Source organism: Heliangelus exortis, chromosome 6 (genome assembly GCF_036169615.1).
Source record: "Heliangelus exortis chromosome 6, bHelExo1.hap1, whole genome shotgun sequence".
Classification (NCBI taxonomy): domain Eukaryota; kingdom Metazoa; phylum Chordata; class Aves; order Apodiformes; family Trochilidae; genus Heliangelus; species Heliangelus exortis.
In genome coordinates, this window is record NC_092427.1 from 30645281 (window position 1) to 30664368 (window position 19088).

Here is a 19088-nt window from a genome sequence, read left to right on the forward strand (position 1 = left end):
CAGAAAGCCAACCGCATCCTGGGCTCCAACAAAACAAGAGTGGCCAGCAGGATGAGGGAAGTGACTCTCGCCTTCTGCTCCTATGAGACCCCATCTGGAGTACTGTGTCCAGTTCTAGGGCCCCCAAAATAAGAAGGTCATGGACCTGCTGGAGCCAAGTCCACAGAAGTGCCAAAAAGGTAATCAGTGGTTTGGAGCACCTATTGTATGAAGATAGGCTGAGAGGGTTTGGATTGTTCAGCCTTGAGAAGGCTCCAGAAAGACATTATAGTAGCCTTCCAGTACTTGAAGGAAGCCTAAAAAAAGCTGCAGAGGGACTTTTTACAAGGGCACATAGCGATAGGACAAGGTGTAACTGTTTTATTTCAAAAGAGGATAGATTTTAGATTGGATATTAGAAAGAAATTATTTTCTGTGAGAGTGGTGAGACAGTGGAAACAGGCTGCCCAGAGAAGTTGTGGATGCCCCATCACTGGAGGTGTTCAAGGCCAGACCGGATGATGTTTTGAGCAACCTGGTCCAGTGAAGGTGTTCCTGCCCAAGACGGGGAATTTGGCACTAGATGATTTTTATAGTCACTTCTAACTCAAACCATTCTATGATCCCATGATGCTATGAATATCTCAATTTGGAAGAGACTAGTAAAGATCATTGAGTCTAACTCCCTGCTCCTCACAGGACTACCTAGACTATATGGCTAAGTGTTATCCATATGCTCCTTATGCTCTTGAGAGGCTTAGTGATGTGACCATTTCCCTTGGGAAGCTGTTCCAGTAATTGACCACCCTGTCTGTGAAGAACCTTTTCCTAATGTCCAATTTGAACTTCCCTGACACAGCTTTGTTCGATCTCCTCATGTCCTGTTAATGGTCACCAGAGGAAAAGATCAGCACCTGCCCCTCCACTGCCCCCCCTGAGGATGCTGTAGACTGCGATGAGGTCACGCCTCAGCCTGCCCTTCTCCAAGCTGAACAAAACAAGTGACCTCAGCCACTCCTTGTAAATATTGCCCTCAAAGCCTTTCACTATCTTAATTGCCTTCCCCTGGACAGATTCTAAGAGTCTGATGTCCTTATATTGAGGTTCCAAAAACTGCACATAGTACTCAAGGTTGGACTGCACCAGTGCAGTGTAGAGCGGGGCAGTCACTTTCCTGTGAAAAGATGGCTGCCAGGGCACACTTGCCTCATATTCAACTTGCCAGCAATCTGAACTCCCAGATCTTTTTCTGTGGGGTTGCTCTCCTTCCATGCTTTGCATTTCTGGCAGGTGGTGTAGGAAATATATGTACTGTTCTAGGACAAATCACGAGACGCTTTCCATACTCTTACAGTGTAGAATCTATATACATCATGGCAGACAAGAATCCTGTGAAGCAGATTTTTTTTTATATAGTTCTGGAAAAAACCCCAACAAAACAAGAAGACTGAAGATCTTAGGCTAAAGAACCCATACAACATCTTCTAGAGCTGATGCTGCAGCAGCTAGATTTAATATTCTCAAATGGCACAACAAGAACACTAGGATGAATTACAGTACTATGTGGCACAGAAAGTTCAAAGCAAGTTAAGGAAGTGTCTGATGAATGAATAAAGACAATAATATCTACTGAGGTGGGAAAAAAATAACAATTCGTATTATGAGGATATGGAGATACACATATAAGTATTCATAACAGATCTGAAAATAACTTGTAGGAAGTTATAGCAGGGCCAGATGCTGAACATAATTTTATAACTATATACCTTTCCCATCTTCTTTAATGAATACAATGTCACAGTAGCTATGGTCTGGGGAACTGCTTTTTGCTGGGAATGGGAAGGCAGTGATAGTTTATGGTTGGGTTTACAGACCCCAAGCTACCACTGAGCCATTATTTGGTCACAAATAATGCAAAACATTAGCATCATAGAATAGCTTGGATTGGAAGGGACCTTTAAAGGTCATTTAGTTCAACTGCCCTTGCAATGCAGGGTCATTTCCAACTACATTAGGCTGCTCAGAGCCCTGTCCAACCCGACCTTGAAGGTTTCCAGGGATGGGGCATCTATCACCTCTCTGAGCAACATATTCCAGTGTTTCACCACCTTTCCTGTGAAAAATTTCTTCCCTACATCTCATCTGACCATTCCACAGTCAAACTCTATTTCCTATTTGAAAATCCAATAGGGAATACAGATTCTCCTGTATTTTCCTTTGAAAATGATTTGCTGGTAATCATAACACTGAGAAAAAAGCTTATGTCAAAGACAACACTTGCCCTTAAAGAACAGCTCCATCCTAAGGATAAGTAAAATAACTCTTTCACAGAGTGATCTTTCACTGTGATACAGCATTGATCTACAAACATGTAATTTATCTGTTTGGGACTAACGCAGCTCCAAATAATATGGATAACAATAACAAAACTTTTAAAAGCTTTCACATAACTGTGGGCACTGCAGTAGTGGCCAGTAGTTCTCTTCCATTTCTCCTATACTTTCCTGCAGGAAGTAGAGAAAAGATTTAAGCAAGCAGTGAGAAAAGCTATGTGGGAACCAATGTGAGAAGAGCCATGCAACATGTTGCAATGAAAAGTATCAGTACACATGTAAATTATCTTATGCACCATGAGGCTCTCACACCATGAAAAACACTGGAGAAATTATTACATCTTTTGTGATTTTTCAGTAACACAGCACTTCATACATTGATGATCTTCCAGTCTGTAATATTGACTGAATTTGTGTGTTTGCAACAATATGGCAACATTTATAAACTGGCTAAAGTTTATAAAGCTAATGCCACTATAAGTAAGTATGTCACACCAAGTCATGTCAGCTTGGCTAAATACCTGGCCACATAATAGATCTTCTAAGTGTGCTGGTACTAGCAGCCAGCATAGAAGTTACATCTCTATTATCAACAGGTTAATATATTTTGTTTTGGAGAGGCTTTACAGCACAAGAGGAGAGTTCAACCCGGAAGAGACCTTAATGGTTCTCTGTCTCCTAAACAAGTCAGGGCCAGTTATGATATCTGATCAGGTTACTCAGTTTTGTCTTGAATTCTCCAACAAGAGAGATTGCACAATCTCTGTGGGCAACCTTTTCCAATGCTTGTCTGTCCTCATAGTGAAAGCTTTTCCCTTATGTCTTGTCTGAAACTCTCCTGTGTCAGTTGCCTGTTGTACTGTCATCCTCTTGACATGCACCACAGTTAAGAGCCTGGCTCCATCTGCCTGATAACCACAGTGCTGGTACTGGAAAGGTATTAGCTTGTCCTGAAGACATATCCAGATCAGGGAAATGATCAGAAGATCATTTATACAGCTTCTTCTCATGAGATACGTACTCAAGTCCCCATCAATCTTAGTGGGGCCTCTGCTGAACTCACTCTAGTTTAGCAATGTCTTTCCTGTACTGGAGGACAGAATCATAGGATGGTTTTGGTTGGAAGGGACCTTAAAGATCATCTAATTCCCACTGCATGGCAGGGACGCAGTATTCTAAATACAGTCAAATGAATTCTGAATAGACGAAGATACTTGCTTCCTTGGGTGTGCTTGCTGTAATCCTCTTACTATAGCCAGGATGTACTGCTGGCTCATGTTCAGCTTGCTGTCTAACAAGAGACCAGTGCCTTTCTGGCAGAGCTGCTCCATGGCCAGTCAGTCCCCAGGCTGTATTGCTGCAAAGGGAGGTCCTTTTATTTTTCCCTGAAGTGTTCTATAACACCCTGTTTCAGTGGCTTCCTAGAATAAACAGTCAGATGGTTTCAAGGAACTGATGAACTACTACCAGGGAATATTAACTGTAACTTTAAATAGTTTGTCCACAAACTCTTCTTTAGCATTGTGTAGAGATAGCTTAGACAGATGAAATAATAAGAAAAAAAGGTTGTCAATACCAAGATTTCTTAAATCAGGTAGCAAGGCCTAACTAATTATACTGCATACATTATACAAGCAGCAAAGAACAGCTAAATGTATACAATTTAGCTAGCATAAAATCTTGAGTATAGCTTTCTTTGTGTCAAAGACAGGAAACAAAGTGACACTAGAGAAGCTGGCATTGACTGGCACACACAGCTCTACAGGACTGCAGTAGCTGATCTTAATTATATAAGACATTTTAACACCATGATTTTGAGCACAAAGCTAACTACCATACATCTGCCATTCCTCTGCTTATGTCCTGCACAAAGCCAAAAAAACAAAAAACCAATCAAACAAACAGAAAAACAAAAAAACCCCCTCAAAACAACCATGACCTAAACATTTGTTGCAGGATTCGTATACCATAGGCATCAGTCATTCCTGATACAAAGTTTCCTTCTCTTTTTCATGGCGAAACAAATTCTGATCAACAAACTCCATACTGTATTTAATAATAAGGTTCCTGACCCAGGAAAATATGAACATGAGCATGTTTTCTTGTCACAGTTATTGACTTTAGCTTCATGTTTTATGGAGTTTACAAGGATTCTGATGTCTGATTCTGTGCTAAAAATGCTGAAGCAGCTTTGCTGGATATTGCCTAATTTCTTTTACTAAGGTTTTCTGTTTGCTGAGCAGCTTTGGCTCTGAAACACTAACTGGATCCACATTCTTCCTAGTTAATAAAGTTTAGCCAGGCTGTACTCAAAAAACCCAGCAATTTAGGTTATTTGGTCTACTTAAGCAGGACTCAAAAAATCTGCTAATCTTGTATACAGCTTGGTATTGACTGCCAAGCAAATGTGGTACACTCATCTCTTTCCCTGAAAATAAATGTGAATAAAATGAAAACCACCACCAACAAACAAACAAAAAGCCAATACTTTTTACCACACACTGGCAACAGAAATTGACAACAGCACGTAAAATATACAAGTATGACCACCTAATAGAAAACACAGGAAACCTAACTCTTTCCTCATTTTAAACCTCTTAAATTTAAGATCTAACCATGCACCAATCAGTCCTGGATTTCCATTAACTTTTATAGGGGACAGAATAGAGTCCATTGAGAAATCCCATTGGACTTAGCAGAAGTTTCAAATAGGTATTGAATAGGCAACTCCAGGCAACTCCCAGGAAACTCCAGCCATGGCAGAGACTGAGTTTCAAGGAAGGACATGAAGAAACAGCAACTGTTTAACTTAAAGACCATAATCATAATTTATTTGAAACTGCACATTTTGCAAGCCTGAAAATTTTTGAGAAGTGAAATAAGTAGTTAATAGAGGACAGTGGCTGTAGACATAATTTATTTGATTTAGAGTAGGATGTGGATAGAATATGACTAGAAAAATAGAGGCTTTCAAACAGACTACTTAAGCTCCCAAATTTCAATAGCTGAAAACCCAATACTTTATTGAACTGGATACAAGACAACTATACTGGGTCAGTGATAAGATGATGGGCTTTTGGTCTAACAAATGTCAAAATACAATTCCTAAGGAAAAGTACAAAAAACCAGGAAGCATTCATGATACATCCTTTAGTAAGTTCCCAAACCTTCTTTGTAATAGTTTCTATGTATTTATTAACTTTCAACAAATTTCCAAGAAACCGTAATTTTTTTTCCCCTTGAAGCAGGAAGTTCCAATGGTTGACAACCTATTCTGTGAAGAATCAGGTCTTCTATTTTTTGTTTACTTTAATTATATTTATTCACAGATCATAGAATAGTTAAGAGTTGGAAGGGACCTCAAAGATCATCCAGTTCCAGCCCCTCTTGGAGTGGAACTTGGTATGGTCCTGGTGATGTCTTACTGCTTATTTTCCCTAACTTGTTCCACACATTCATTCCATGCAGTTCAGCCTTTTATCTATCATACATCAAAAATTCTGCATTTAAAATGTGCAAAAATTGGCAGCTGCCATAAAAGCATTGTTGTGGATTAGTGTAGTGGTGCGAAGAAGCAGCCTGTGCAGGATTACAGAGGGTCAGATGTGGGTCTGCAGCCATGGGGGACCCCGTGCCAGAGGAGGTGACTGCTCCCAAAGCAGCTGTGACTCTGTGGGCAGCCACGGATAGAGCAGTTCCTGAGGGACTGCACCTGGTCAGAGGGACTCATGTTGGAGGGGTCTGGGAAGAACTCTCTCCTATGAGAAGGACCTTGCATTGGAGTGGGGGAAGAATGTGAGGAGTCCTTCCCCTGAGAAGGGGAAGGACTTCCTTTCCCCTGAGAAGGAAAGTGGCAGAAACACCGTGTGGGGAACTGACCCTAAACCTCCACTGCCTGTCCCCTGTGGGAGGGGTTGGGGGGAAGGTATTACGATCTGGACATGTTTACTCTTTCTCCTTGTAGATTAAATTAGGGTTTTTTCCTTCCCAAGTTGAACCTGTTTTTTGCCTGTTAATTGAACTGAGGAATGAAAACCTCCCCATCCTTGCCTCGATTAATGAGCCTTAAGGTGGATTTTCTTCTCCCTGTCCCACAGCAGGGGGTGAGCAAGCAGAGGTCTGGTTGGTATGGGCTGGGCCTAAACCATGAGAGCATATAAAGCATTTATCACAACACAATTAATTTTCCATCATCTTCAACAGGAATTTGGTGTTACATGGTTCTCCACCCCTGAGCTTAGTCACTCAATAAAATGAGGACCTGTGTACAGAGACTGCTTGTATCTTCACTCACAGCCATCCTGTGAATGGCATGGCCAAGACACAGCCAGAGCTAACAGTAGTCTGCATACCTCAGCTGTGCTGTCTGGACATCTTTTTATCATCTGGTTAGAGGAAGCTTACAATTCCAAATAAGGGTCTTTATCTGGGAAGGATGGTGCAAAGACACCCACGGGTCTATGCAAAAATGAGCCCTGGTCCTGTTAAACATGTTATCCTCATGGCCCATGCTCTCAACATTTTGAATAAAAGAGCTACCATATTCCCAGTAACAGGAACACAGAGGAGGCTGGGTCAGCCTGGCTTTGCATGGCTTTAGATCTCTACTGAAAAGATCTTATTTGTATAGCACCGTGCCTGGGTTTAAATGTATACAAACTGTATAGTTAATAGTTCTGCATGGACTTTCACCAGACATATTTATGTTCATGGCACAGATGAAGCAAAATCTAGATCAACTACCTCTTCTACTACTTATACCTAGCTGAGAGGTAACTGTGATAAATGACTCCACAAAAAAATGCAGATAATGACAAATAGGTTTGCATGAGGCTCTGAGCAACTGGGTCTCCTGGGAGTTTTCCCTGCCCATTGCAGGGTGGTTGGAATTAAGATGATCTTCAAGGTCCCTTCCAACCCATATCATTCTATGATTCTATGAAATAACTTAAATTCCATTAAGAAAATAGACCCTGAAATAATGATTCCAGCTTCTCATGCATTTCCTGTAATCATCTGTACAGATCACACAATTACTCATTTTTCCCCAGGAGAAGAGCAGCACAGCTTCTTCTGTCCTACTCATTGTATGACTAAGTTACTCAAAACTTGGAACTTGGTTTCCCTTGGAAAGCATTCAGAAACAAGAGGATGAAATATTAGACTTGGGCAGGTCTCCATATGAAACTCTACGACATAATTTTTATCCAACTCAAGACAGAGAAATGCAAAAATAAGGAAAGATGTTCCACCAAAGAATTAACCCTTCAGCTGTGTTGTGCTCCAAATAAATGCAAAGGTTAGGAAAGAAATGACACCCTGTGATCAGAGATTCTAATGTAGAAAAATTACTATAAAAACTTTTTAAATAAAAAAGGAGTGCATAAAAAAGTTTGGTAACAGTAGGCAAAGGTTTAGTCTCAAATAAGATTCCTTCAATGTACTTAATCAAGCATCAGTAATCCAATTAAGTTATTTTAAAATTAGCATTTCTGATTAAAAAACATCACAATTTATCATAATTGATTAATTTATAGCTCAGTTTTAGTGAACAAATCCTGAAATTAATTATTTTCAAATCCAATGCCTCATTTAATATAAGGGCCCTTGTAAGGTCCCTTCTAGGGAGATTTCTATTCAGAAATAGGAGATTTTATGTTTCAAGACAGTTCTCAAAAAATACAGTAGGATGACTTAGGATAAAAACAATGCAACCTTGTGCATCTTTGTCACTGTCTTTGAAAAATCCATTCAAGGTATTTCCCAGATATATTCTGCTTTACTCATTTCTGTTGCTCAACAGGCTGTAGTAAAAATCTCAGTCTTCAGTGAAGAGGGGCAGAGAAGACATCATATTAAAACTGGCAATTTAGAAACCCAACCAAATCATAAGCATTTCCAGAGCTTAGTTCACTTTTTTCTCATAATTTTTGAATGCAGATTCTCCATTTCTTTCAAAAATACAGAACTGGTTGCAATGTGACCATTAGTTTAGGCAGATTAAGGAAGAGATAAGCAAGTAAATTTCTGCTTTATGCTCACAACTATTTCAGGGAGCTCGCTGGTCAGACAGCAATTGCACTGGGGAGGATCAAAGACAGATGCTTAGTTCACCTAAGCAAACTGCACTGTCACAGTGCTCATGCACTTCAGATGAGGATCTTGTACTGGAAGTGCCATTCAAAGGCACCAGTAAAAATCTCACTTGTCTCCTTAGGTTCTCATAGTAAAATCACAGCACAAATGTGATCTTATGTTAAACATAAGTGCCCATACCTTTAAGAGTTTTTCTCTTTGCTTTGCTATGTTGAGCTTTTCAGAGAGCTGGCTGAAAGATAAGTTAGAGGTTTCATAGTCTTCGTGCATCAGAGCATAGGGGTGCACATTACCTTAAAAAAAAACAAACAAAAGCAGCTGACTGCCACTGCATTTTTCACCAGCTGGCTTCTAAGTACAAGCAAGATGAAAAGAAGCTAGGCTTATATTATCTTCTTTATTTTCTTTGGGCAAGCTTCTTATTAAACAAGCAAGAGAAGCCTCATTCTGTACTTAGAGATAATGCAATACTAAACCAGCAATAAGAATGTACTTGTACACTTAAAAATAAAAGCCAACCACTTCACTAGTATTTATGAAAACTAGGAGTGTTAGGCTAGTGTGAATAAATATTTCATGAGCACAGCAGATTAACACATGGTTACTTTGACTCGTTTCTCTTATTTGTGTAATCCAGTCAAACAGTGGAAATATATCCATCAATGATGATTTGATTTAAAATTACTTGCTTATAAAACTTGGGTTATCCAATAAGAGTAGCATCACAAGACTCATTTAACATAAAAGACAGATAACATTCACATCTAGAACAACCTGATCTAAACTTCTTAACAAATAATTGTAGAATTTATATGCAACAATTATTTTTTTAATTTTTTGAACCTGTATTTTCATACTTTCATTGGCCTCAGTGTAGCAGGGTTTAAAGAAAATGTCACCATATTTTGAAGAGGACAAAGGGAGGCCTCAGAAGTGTTGCATTTTATAAATAGATTTTGACATTGCACATTTGTGTTAATTCACATTCACAGAAAACTCTGCTACTGTTTTGAGAGATGTATCTGGTAAAAACTGAAGCAACAAAGTCAGAACTATTCATCAATGCAACAGAGCATAGAAAGAAGTAATGTGCAAACTGGAGTACATACCTCTATTAGCATTCAGAGCAGCTAACTGTGATTTCAGCTTTGCAATAACGCTATTTTGAAGCTCTATCTTTTCCTGCTGTTCATGTATTTGCTGCATGTAGTTTTCTGTCTGCAAATATAATTTAATTAGCATTAATCTTACTCTGTTTTGATTACAGGTCTCCTATTTGGCATATAGAAAGCAACTCTGACTTTTAAAGATAATTGTAGTTGAGACCTCAGTGTGAAAACCCAACTACAATCACCTATGTCAAGTCCATATTTTTGAGGCTGCCCTTATTAGAAAAGTTACTATAGGAAAAAAAATACTGATTTTCAGTGTTTCAAGAGTGGCAAGGTGTAAAGGACAAGGTAATTTTTAAGTATATGATTATTAATTTGTAGCCATAGAACACACCACATTTAAAATTAGAATTTCACTATATTTCAGCATGTTGGTCAGTTAATTTATCTATAGAGAGATGCAATTTTCTTCCCTCATATTTTCTAAGAGGTGAATTCTATGAATAGACTTTCAAAAAGATTTTAAATGGAAAATAACACATTGCTTATTCCACATAGCAGATATTTTATAGAAAACTTTAATTGCCAATGAAGAGAGTTTTGTCTGCTCCTTTGAATGCAGACATTATCTTCTTGTTTTATCTATTATCTTCTTGTTTTTCTAACCTAGAAGATGGGGAGGGGGAGGGCAGAAACAAGGAAGCAGCCCCATTTTTCATCTAGCTATACTCCATCCCATGCTATAAACAGGCCACACAGAGCCTAGAAAGACCACTCACATTTCACCACCGTGTATAAATATTGTTAGACAGCCAATCAATTGAACAAATGGTCAGGTGTCAGAAGATGCTAATATTAAAAAAAATATTATTTCATTAGCACATGCCTAATATTGCAGTTACAATAGTGCTAAAAAAAACCCAGACAACTTGAGAAGTCCCAACAAGGAGACTTACAGGAATGAATTTTTGGAAATTCTCAATTTTTCTGAAATTAAGAACATATCTATTACTGAACAGGTCAAGACCTAGAACAAGGCTGGGCATTGTTTTCATGTCTATTTGTAGTTTATCCATACTGATACCAAATTCTCAAATCTCAGTCATACTTAAATTCCACAACCCCCTACTCCTAAAGGTGCTTGTAAAGCAGGTAGCAAAAACAAAAATCTACAAGCAAAATTTATTTTAAAAGGCCAGGTAATATTTTTATTATGAGAGTTTAATAAAAAAAAAAATAGTGATCAAAGATCAATACACTCCAGCAGCTATAAGAGACCTCATGAAGCAGAAAAATCACTGAGAACCAAATTGAAAATGTACAACAGCAATGTCTTGTCAACACTTCTGTACAGAGCACAGACATGACAGCTAAAACAGACAGAAGAGAAGATGCTTTTGACAGCCAGTGTGCACAAATTATTCCTTGAGTCAGATGGCAGCAACAAGTTACCAACTAGAAGATCTGCATGACAACCAACCATCCATCTGTATCAAACACCATCTGGCCGAGATGACTCTGGCTTCTGTGTGCTTGACATGGCTCCCAGCTCTAGAGACTGGCAAAACAAGTGGCCTATTGGTAACTTAAGTAGTAAACTGTTAACAACAGAATGGTGGACAATCCAACAATGTGTGAAGGCCACACAAAGAACAGAGGAAGTTACTGGGGCAAAGCAATGTACAAAGGTCATTCAAAAACCAGGAGACTGGTTAAAAAACTGGAAAAATAACACAAACAACTACCCCCCCAACTAATTATAGATTAACTCTTCTTGAAAAAAAGCTTTTGAAATAATGAAATCCAGCTACAGAGGATATGATTAGGACAAGGATTTGAATAAGTAGTAATCCTTCATGTGAAAGGCTTTAATTTTTATTTCTGAACCAGAGAAAATGAGGAGAGAAATTTTACAAGCATTTAGTTCACTTTGATCATCTCACACACTTCTCTGGTTTTCTCTCATGACTTCAGAAGGGCTGTCTGACCTTTTTTACTTGATGACATGTTCCTTGGACAGAAGTTTCTTTTATGGACTGTTAAATGACCCAGGAGTATTAATTATTCAAAGGAAAACCAGTCCTATTAGTTAAGTACTCATCATAAAAGACAGCATTTAAAAGATTCCCAAACATTTTAAAATGTGTTGCCTTTTGTTAAGTTAGTTGCAATTTCAGCAGCAAACTGCTTGTATTCATTAAGATTTGCTACATATTTGCACCAGCACCCCCGCAGTCTCTGAATGGATAGCACAGTGGATGATTGCACATGACTGACTTGATACCTGTTCTGCAGTGCCTTGGATAGTTTATTTTGCCATGCAAGAAGACAGTAAGATTGTGCCCAGCTATCAGAATACTCTCTAGCAGAACTTTCCCTGCTCCCAATTCTGCTACTGTTTTCATAACTCGACGCCAAGCATGGTTCATCTGCCCCTAAACAAAGTTCTAGCCTACCAGTTTTATGGGAGTATCAGAAATTCATCCAGCATCAAAACCACTCAAGCCTTCCTGCAACAGAGGTTCCATTGCTGGGCAAAATACCCATGATATAATCAGTATGACAAAGCCCCAAGCTGATAGCTTTGCAATATGCTGCATACATGATGGGAGGCCCTAGAAGAGTTTTGGCTGAAGTAATGCATTCTACAACAAAGTACAAGTTCATAGGTGCTCCTTAGTGGTCACAATGCTTCCCATATTGTTCTATGACTTTATAACTACAGAAAAATTGTACAGATGATTATTAAAATAAAACAGTACTTATTCTAATAATTTTAATACAAGTTGACTGTAAATGTTTCAACACAAAATCTATGTTATCCTGGTAACCTGCACAGCACTTAACAGATTAGTCTTTGATGTATACACAATTCATATAACCTATCTTCCCATTAATAAAAAAATAATATAATAAAAGCTATTAATATTTTTAAAGTAATTTTTAAATAAAGCAAATTAAATTTCAAGAACTTCATTAAAGCCAGGTACATTTTATATACATCTTTGCCACTTACATTAAAAGACCTTGTTAGTCCTCCAAAACAGACAACACTTTTCTCATCTTTAAAAATACAAAAAAAAAAAAAAAAAAAAAAGGTAGAAATTCTGAAATCCACCTGCTATATTCAGAGCTGAATGACTTACTTGGCAGTGTGCTGGCCTGGTTTCATCCAGCTTTAACAGATGTACTAAAGTGCACACAGTTAAAATGAAAGTGAAATCTACATGCACTGCAATCCTCCACGGAAAGGATAGCTTTAAAAACACAGTTCAGAACCCAACACATACTTTTTGCTGTAGTTCTTTCACAGCATGGTCCCTATCCATGCATGCTTGTCGATAGGCTTCATAAGCTTTGTTAAGCTGCTCTCCAATGTTTTTGTCCATCATTCCCAATATTGTTTCATTACTGAAAAGCTGGTCAAGTTAATAGACCTGAAAAGTAACCAGAAGGAAAAAGAGAGAATGATAAACAGAACTGTGTAACTAAAAACATATATAACATGACTTGGATTAATATCAAATTCAAGTAATGTGTAATATGTTTGAACATTAACTCACAAAACAGTTTGAGCTCTGCTCACCTCAGAATTTATGTCCAGAGATGGGTTTAAACAAAAGCCAAATAAAAGCAGTTTAACTTTGACTCTAATTCTGCATATGCAGGATGTGTAAATGCATGTGTAATTACAGTGTTTTAGGTTTGAGACTTAAAATTGATGCAGATAACCAGTTACCTGATTCTATGGCATTTCCAATGGTTCAGTGTTTACTCTGTTGTGAAATAACATCATTATAAAACAAAACAAGACTCAGCTTTTGCCATTAAGCAATAAAAAGATAAAAGCTCAATAACATTAGGTGACATGGAGTTACTTTCTATGCCATGTTTGAAAATGGCAACATAAACAGCACTACAAAGTGAACTAAAACATCTGTCATCTAAAAGTCAGTAATATCAACCAGTAAGAATTAGGAAGTAGTCAGACAATACTATCAACTTTTTACACTTCATGAACAATTTCAATAACAACTCCTGAAAGTACAGCTCATGAACTCATGGACACATGTGACTACAATACTATTAAATGTCACAGACTTAAATTTAAGAACAGGGTGAACTTCAAAAATACATGTCCTTTGCTTCTGTAGTAATATATGATATTTAGATATATATGACAACAGAGGACAGGTTAGTCAAGTCTCAAAAAACCCAAACCCCCAAAATTTCACATTTCCTCTCCTCACATTTAAAACATGGTTATCTCACAGTATGCCATACGGACAGCCACTATCATCTCTATCTTCTGGGATTATGCATAAACCACAGATACTATCAGTGAAAGTGGTACAGTTTGAAGAGGATAAGCCAAGCAAGAAGTGCACGAGGATAACTTGTCTTGCACCTTGGTCAAAATAACAAGGACTTCAGCTTGAAGGTTTTGTTCATATTTTCCTGCTCTTGAATATCTTCCATATCATAGATCTTGAATACAGAAATGATTTTCCTAGAAAGTGCAACAGACTACTGTATGGATGCCATGGTTATACTTCATTAGTGGAAAAGTGAATTCTTTAACAGCTTGGAATCATCTAGGGATCCTTGGACATAACAACTATTACTGAATACAAGTCAGTACGTTTTGTGTAACACTCCTACATGGTTTCATATGAAAGGTGGTGGGCAGTTTATATTCTCAGGTCCATGCATAGTGTCGTAAAGCATTGCTAGTAACAGAGGCTACTTCATCCACCTCCTTCTTTACACAGAGTATCCCTCTACTAACTGGAATATTCATTTGAATAGCTGGGGCACATCTTAAAATAAATGGATAGGATTTTTTTCAGCTTCAAATAAACGACTGTTTCATGCAGTTCAATGAATAAAATCAGATATATTACAGCTGACTGCAGTGGTTGGTACTAAGCTGCAGAAGGGTATTGCTATAGCTGAAAGTAACTAAAAGTGTGCTCTCTGAATCTTTAAAAGCTTGCAGTTTGCACTGATACTGATTTTGTACTTTTCTGGATTTCTCCAAAGACACTTGTAACAATTTACCTAGTAAATGGTAATGTCCTGTATATATAAAAGGTAACTTCAAGAAATCAGTGCAATGGGCGATAGAAGACTATGTTCAGTTTCTAACAGAGGGAATGGGGTTCAGGTCCATATTACTCATAGTTCATAGAAAATGAAGGCATTAATTTCATTCACGCAAATTCAAATGTCAATTTGAAAAACGGCATTTAAAGTTAGGTATCACTTCCAGCCTTTTACTTCCTGATTGTGTAAGAGGAGTAAAGAGTTCTCTATCTGGACCACTGGTACCAAAAGTAACTGATCCAGCAGGTGGAATTGTAACACTCCACAAGATTTTCTACTTAGTAGGGAAAAATGAGAATAGTAGCTAATTTATTGGCAGCCCCCTAAAATTCAGAGTCCATGCAGTAAGAATAGCAGCATTGGCTTAGAAATTGTAACATGAAGTCATAATTATGTAACAGTGATGTAAGCTTGCACTGCCACAGAAAAGGATACCTTCCCCCATCTCCGGACACTTAGTTTTGCCACTTGCAGTGGTACTAGCATTTCTATACCGCACGCAGTATTCCAAAGTAGCTCTTACTTCCTCAAAAAAGTAACAATAAAACCCCTAAAAAAACAACCCCAAAATTAAAACTGGAGATAGCTCACTGTGAGGCTGCTGGAGCATTGCTACCAACACAGAGAAGCAGTGAGAACATGAGACGAGCTGTGGGCAAGACTGCGGCAGTCTACACGTAGGTTGGATTAAACTATTCTGTAGTCACACCCTGAACTGCTTGCTGCTGGAATAAATAACTGCTTCTTGTGCTCTCTCTCTCTCTCTCATATCCAGAACTTGCAGTCAGAAAAACTGGCTCCTTTTCCTGCTTCTCCTCTATAGGCATCAATATTTATCAGGGAATTTGCCAACTGTTCTTGTCATTTACTCTTCTCCCTACATCCAGTTAGAAGGAAAAGAAAAAACCAACCAATGCTAAAAAACCCACAACACAAAACCCCTGAAAGAAATATTCTCACTACCTTAATTCATCTCTTAGTTATGCTTCATGCATACAGCATCTGCAACATATTCTACCGAAGTTTGATAACCCTAATTTTCAGCAACTGACATTCTAAATAGTCACTGGATAGTAAAGACTTTAACAATTAATAACACTATGTAGTCAGAACAGATGCAGCAATACAAAATGTTCAGAATTAGAGAATTAGAGAATTTATTTCCAGTGTTTTTCTGATGAGGTCTGCAAATGTAAGTACCTGTGAGTGGTACGTTGCTGAGGTTATGGCAATGAGAACTAGAATTTAATCTTTGAGTAAAATCTTGAACACTGGAACACAACTAGGTATAGCAAATGTTGTAAGACAAATTTTTAAGTACACAAACCAAATAAAACCTGCAGATGCTCTTAAAATACTTACTCCAAATGCAAAACATTTTGCTGATATAGGTGGTAGAAAAAAAAGAAGGAATATGAATTTACTGAGAGTCAAATGCCCAAAATCCCCCAACACAACAAGTAGCAACACAGTGCTGTTTTTATTCTGAAATCTCATCTCTACAGATCACCAGAGGCACATTTTGAGTTTTCAGTGTCTCAGAAAACACCTTAAATTATGAAAAAATAAGGTGCTAGCTAATCCTGCGTATATACACATTCATTTATAATACACATGCCTACCTCTCACGGGTTCCTATTAGAACACTGATGCCATCCAGCAGCAAGTACTTCTCTACGTATTTCTGCTTTCAAAACATCTTCTTCAGTGGAAAATTTTTTCTAAGTTACACTGCCGTGATCTTGGGAACTGGAAACCTGTTGATATAATGATTTGTGAGAGACGGAGAGCTCACCGAGCTTTTGTGTGGAGTTTTTTTGTTTTGTTTTGGGGTTTTTTTGTTTTGCTTTTTTCCCCCCTTGTTTAATGGACAAAATTTCTGCTTTGTTCGACTACGGGAAGAGTTAGAAACCCAGCAGCAGCCCCTCATGGCACACCAGCAGTACCCCCCCAGAGCGCAGCCAGCCCCCTGCGCTCAGGGAGGGAGATGGTGATTGTGGTCTTTACCCCCACCCCCCCGCTGTCACTGTCCGACGTTTTGCTCCTCTCCACTCGCCGCTGCCCCTGCGGCCCTCCCGGCGCGGCGGAGACGGTGGCACCCGCCCCCGCCCCCACCCTTCCGCGGGAGCTAAGCATCTCCGCGCGCAAACAACGCGCTCTCCGCTCAGCTCAGCTCCCGAAGCCAGGGACAGCAGCTCTGCGGGGAGAACCGGCGTCCCGACGAGCGGATGGCGGAAGTGCGGAAGGGCCGAGGCGGCCGGGGATCCCACCAGACGCCGCGGTCTGTACCCCAGCCCCCTGGGCCGAGGGCCCAGCGCTCCCCGCGGAAGGGCGCGGATGGGAGTCTAAAACCGACTCGGACTTACGAGCGCCTCGCGGAGCCCACGGCGGCTCCCGGCACAGGGCGCTCGCCGCTGCCCGAGCGCCTTAACCCAGGAACCAGAACTGACTTCCTGTTGTGCCTCTCCCCGCCCTGTGACGGGGCGCCGCGGCGTAACCCCTGCAGCTCAGGTCGGGGCAGCGGTCGCTGGAGCCGCCGGGCGCCGCTAGCAGGCGGAGGCAGCGGCGGGTTGTTCGCCCGGGCACGGCACCTTCGCCGCCGCATCTCGGCCCCGGGCCCGCGCAGGGATGAGCGTCTTCGCTTATCTTCCCTCTCTCTCGCAATGCCTTTTCTACCCCACTGCAGCCGGGCGCCCCCCTCAAGCAGGGCCTGTGCTGCTCCTGACTTCCGCAGGCCTGTTCCTGTTTCAGTTTTTCCGTGTTTCATCGTGTTTTGCAAATAACAGTAGTTATATTTGTAACATAATTATTATACTTTTCGTACCCTGAATACTTGTTGTCTAAAGGGTCTCTTTGCTAGGTTGCTAAGGTGACATTCCTCCTCCCCTCCTTCCTTTTAATTCCTGCAGGCAGTGGATTATAGGTAATAATGTAATGGAAACACAGTTCTAGTTTTGCATGCCCTCTCTTTGGGTCACATGGATGAGTACAGCCTTTTCCTGAAGGTGTGTAGCAGGGTGGGAGTTGTTGGGAGGAAACCAGAGGTTTCTTACATCCTTGCATAGTGTGCAGTCACAAAGCTGGCGGCAGAGAAGTGTTACATGTTTTGACTTAGCGTCTGCTGTCTTTGAACCCTAGTGAACATATCCACGCAGCCGGGCTCACAGCTGGTGTTTCTTTTGTTAGAGCAGAACTTCACCTTTTGCCTGCTCACACACAGATCAGAACCTGCATTTGGACTTTGACAACTTCTTGTGTGTGCACTTGGAAGCTTGAGGACTTGATCTTAAACATTGCCACAGGAATTGTTGCCTGGTGGTGTTCTCTGTACTCTTTCGAAGGTTATTTCTACTACAATTTACCTTTTCATCTAAGTCTTTAACAACTCTTTTCATAGAATCATAGAATCATAGAATTGGCTGGTTTGGAAGGGACCTCAGAGATCATCAAGTCCAACCCTTGATCCTACCGCTGCAGTTACTAGACCATGGCACTGAGTGCCACATCCAGTCTCTTTTTAAATATCTCCAGGGATGGAGAATCCACTACTTCCCTGGGCAGCCCATTCCAATGCTTGATCACCCTCTCAGTAAAGAAATTCTTTCTAATGTCCAACCTAAACCTCCCCTGGCACAACTTGAGACCGTGCCCTCTTGTCTTGCTGATAGTTGCCTGGGAAAAGAGACCAACCCCCACCTGGCTCTAACCTCCTTTCAGGGAGTTGTAGAGAGTGATGAGGTCTCCTCTGAGCCTCCTCTTCTCCAGGCTGAACAGCCCCAGCTCCCTCAGCCTCACCTCACAGGACTTGTGCTGGATCCCTTCACCAGCCTAGTTGCCCTCCTTTGGACCTGCTCCAGCACCTCAATCTCCTTCCTGAACTGAGGGGCCCAGAACTGGACACAGGACTCGAGGTGTGGCCTCACCAGTGCTGAGTACAGGGGCAGAATCACTTCCTTGGACCTGCTGGCCGTGCTGTTCCTGATACAGACCAGGATGCCATTGGCCTTCTTGGCCACCTGAGCACACTGCTGGCTCATGTTCAGCTTCCTGTCAATCCAGGCTCCCAGGTCCCTCTATGTCTGGCTGCTCTCCAACCACTCTGTCCCCAGCCTGGAGCTCCCCATGGGGTTGTTGTGGCCAAAGTGCAGGACCTGGCACTTGGCCGTGTTGAACCTCATCCCGTTGGAATCAGCCCAACTCTCCAGTCTGTCCAGGTCCCTCTGCAGAGCCCTCCTGCCTTCCAGCTGATCCACACTCCCCCCCAGCTTAGTGTCGTCTGCAAATTTGCTGATGATGGACTCAATCCCCTCATCTAAATCATCAATGAAGATATTAAACAGAACTGGGCCCAACACTGATCCCTGGGGGACACCACTAGTGGCCGGCTGCCAACTGGATGCAGCACCATTCAGCACCACTCTCTGGGCCTGGCCCTCCAGCCAGTTCCTGACCCAGTGCAGAG

The 19088-nt window shown here is 40.6% G+C and overlaps 1 protein-coding gene across 4 annotated transcripts in view; it reads right to left on the reverse strand.

Moving 5' to 3' along the window:
- TANK (TRAF family member associated NFKB activator) overlaps window positions 1–17095 on the reverse strand; it is a 28264-nt gene extending 11169 nt beyond the window's left edge. Inside the window, exons 1-5 of one of the 4 annotated variants that reach the window (XM_071747506.1) lie at window positions 16993–17095; window positions 16249–16383; window positions 12811–12968; window positions 9518–9626; window positions 8589–8701 (exon numbers count right to left, since the gene is read on the reverse strand). In XM_071747506.1, the coding sequence (XP_071603607.1) occupies window positions 8589–8701; window positions 9518–9626; window positions 12811–12912 (324 nt within the window). In that variant the 5' untranslated portion in view covers window positions 12913–12968; window positions 16249–16383; window positions 16993–17095. Of the gene's footprint in view, window positions 1–8588; window positions 8702–9517; window positions 9627–12810; window positions 12969–16248; window positions 16384–16992 lie in introns of those variants that run through there. The other 3 variants (XM_071747507.1, XM_071747508.1, XM_071747509.1) reach the window with 3 other exon arrangements.
- Window positions 17096–19088: the final 1993 nt, after the last annotated feature.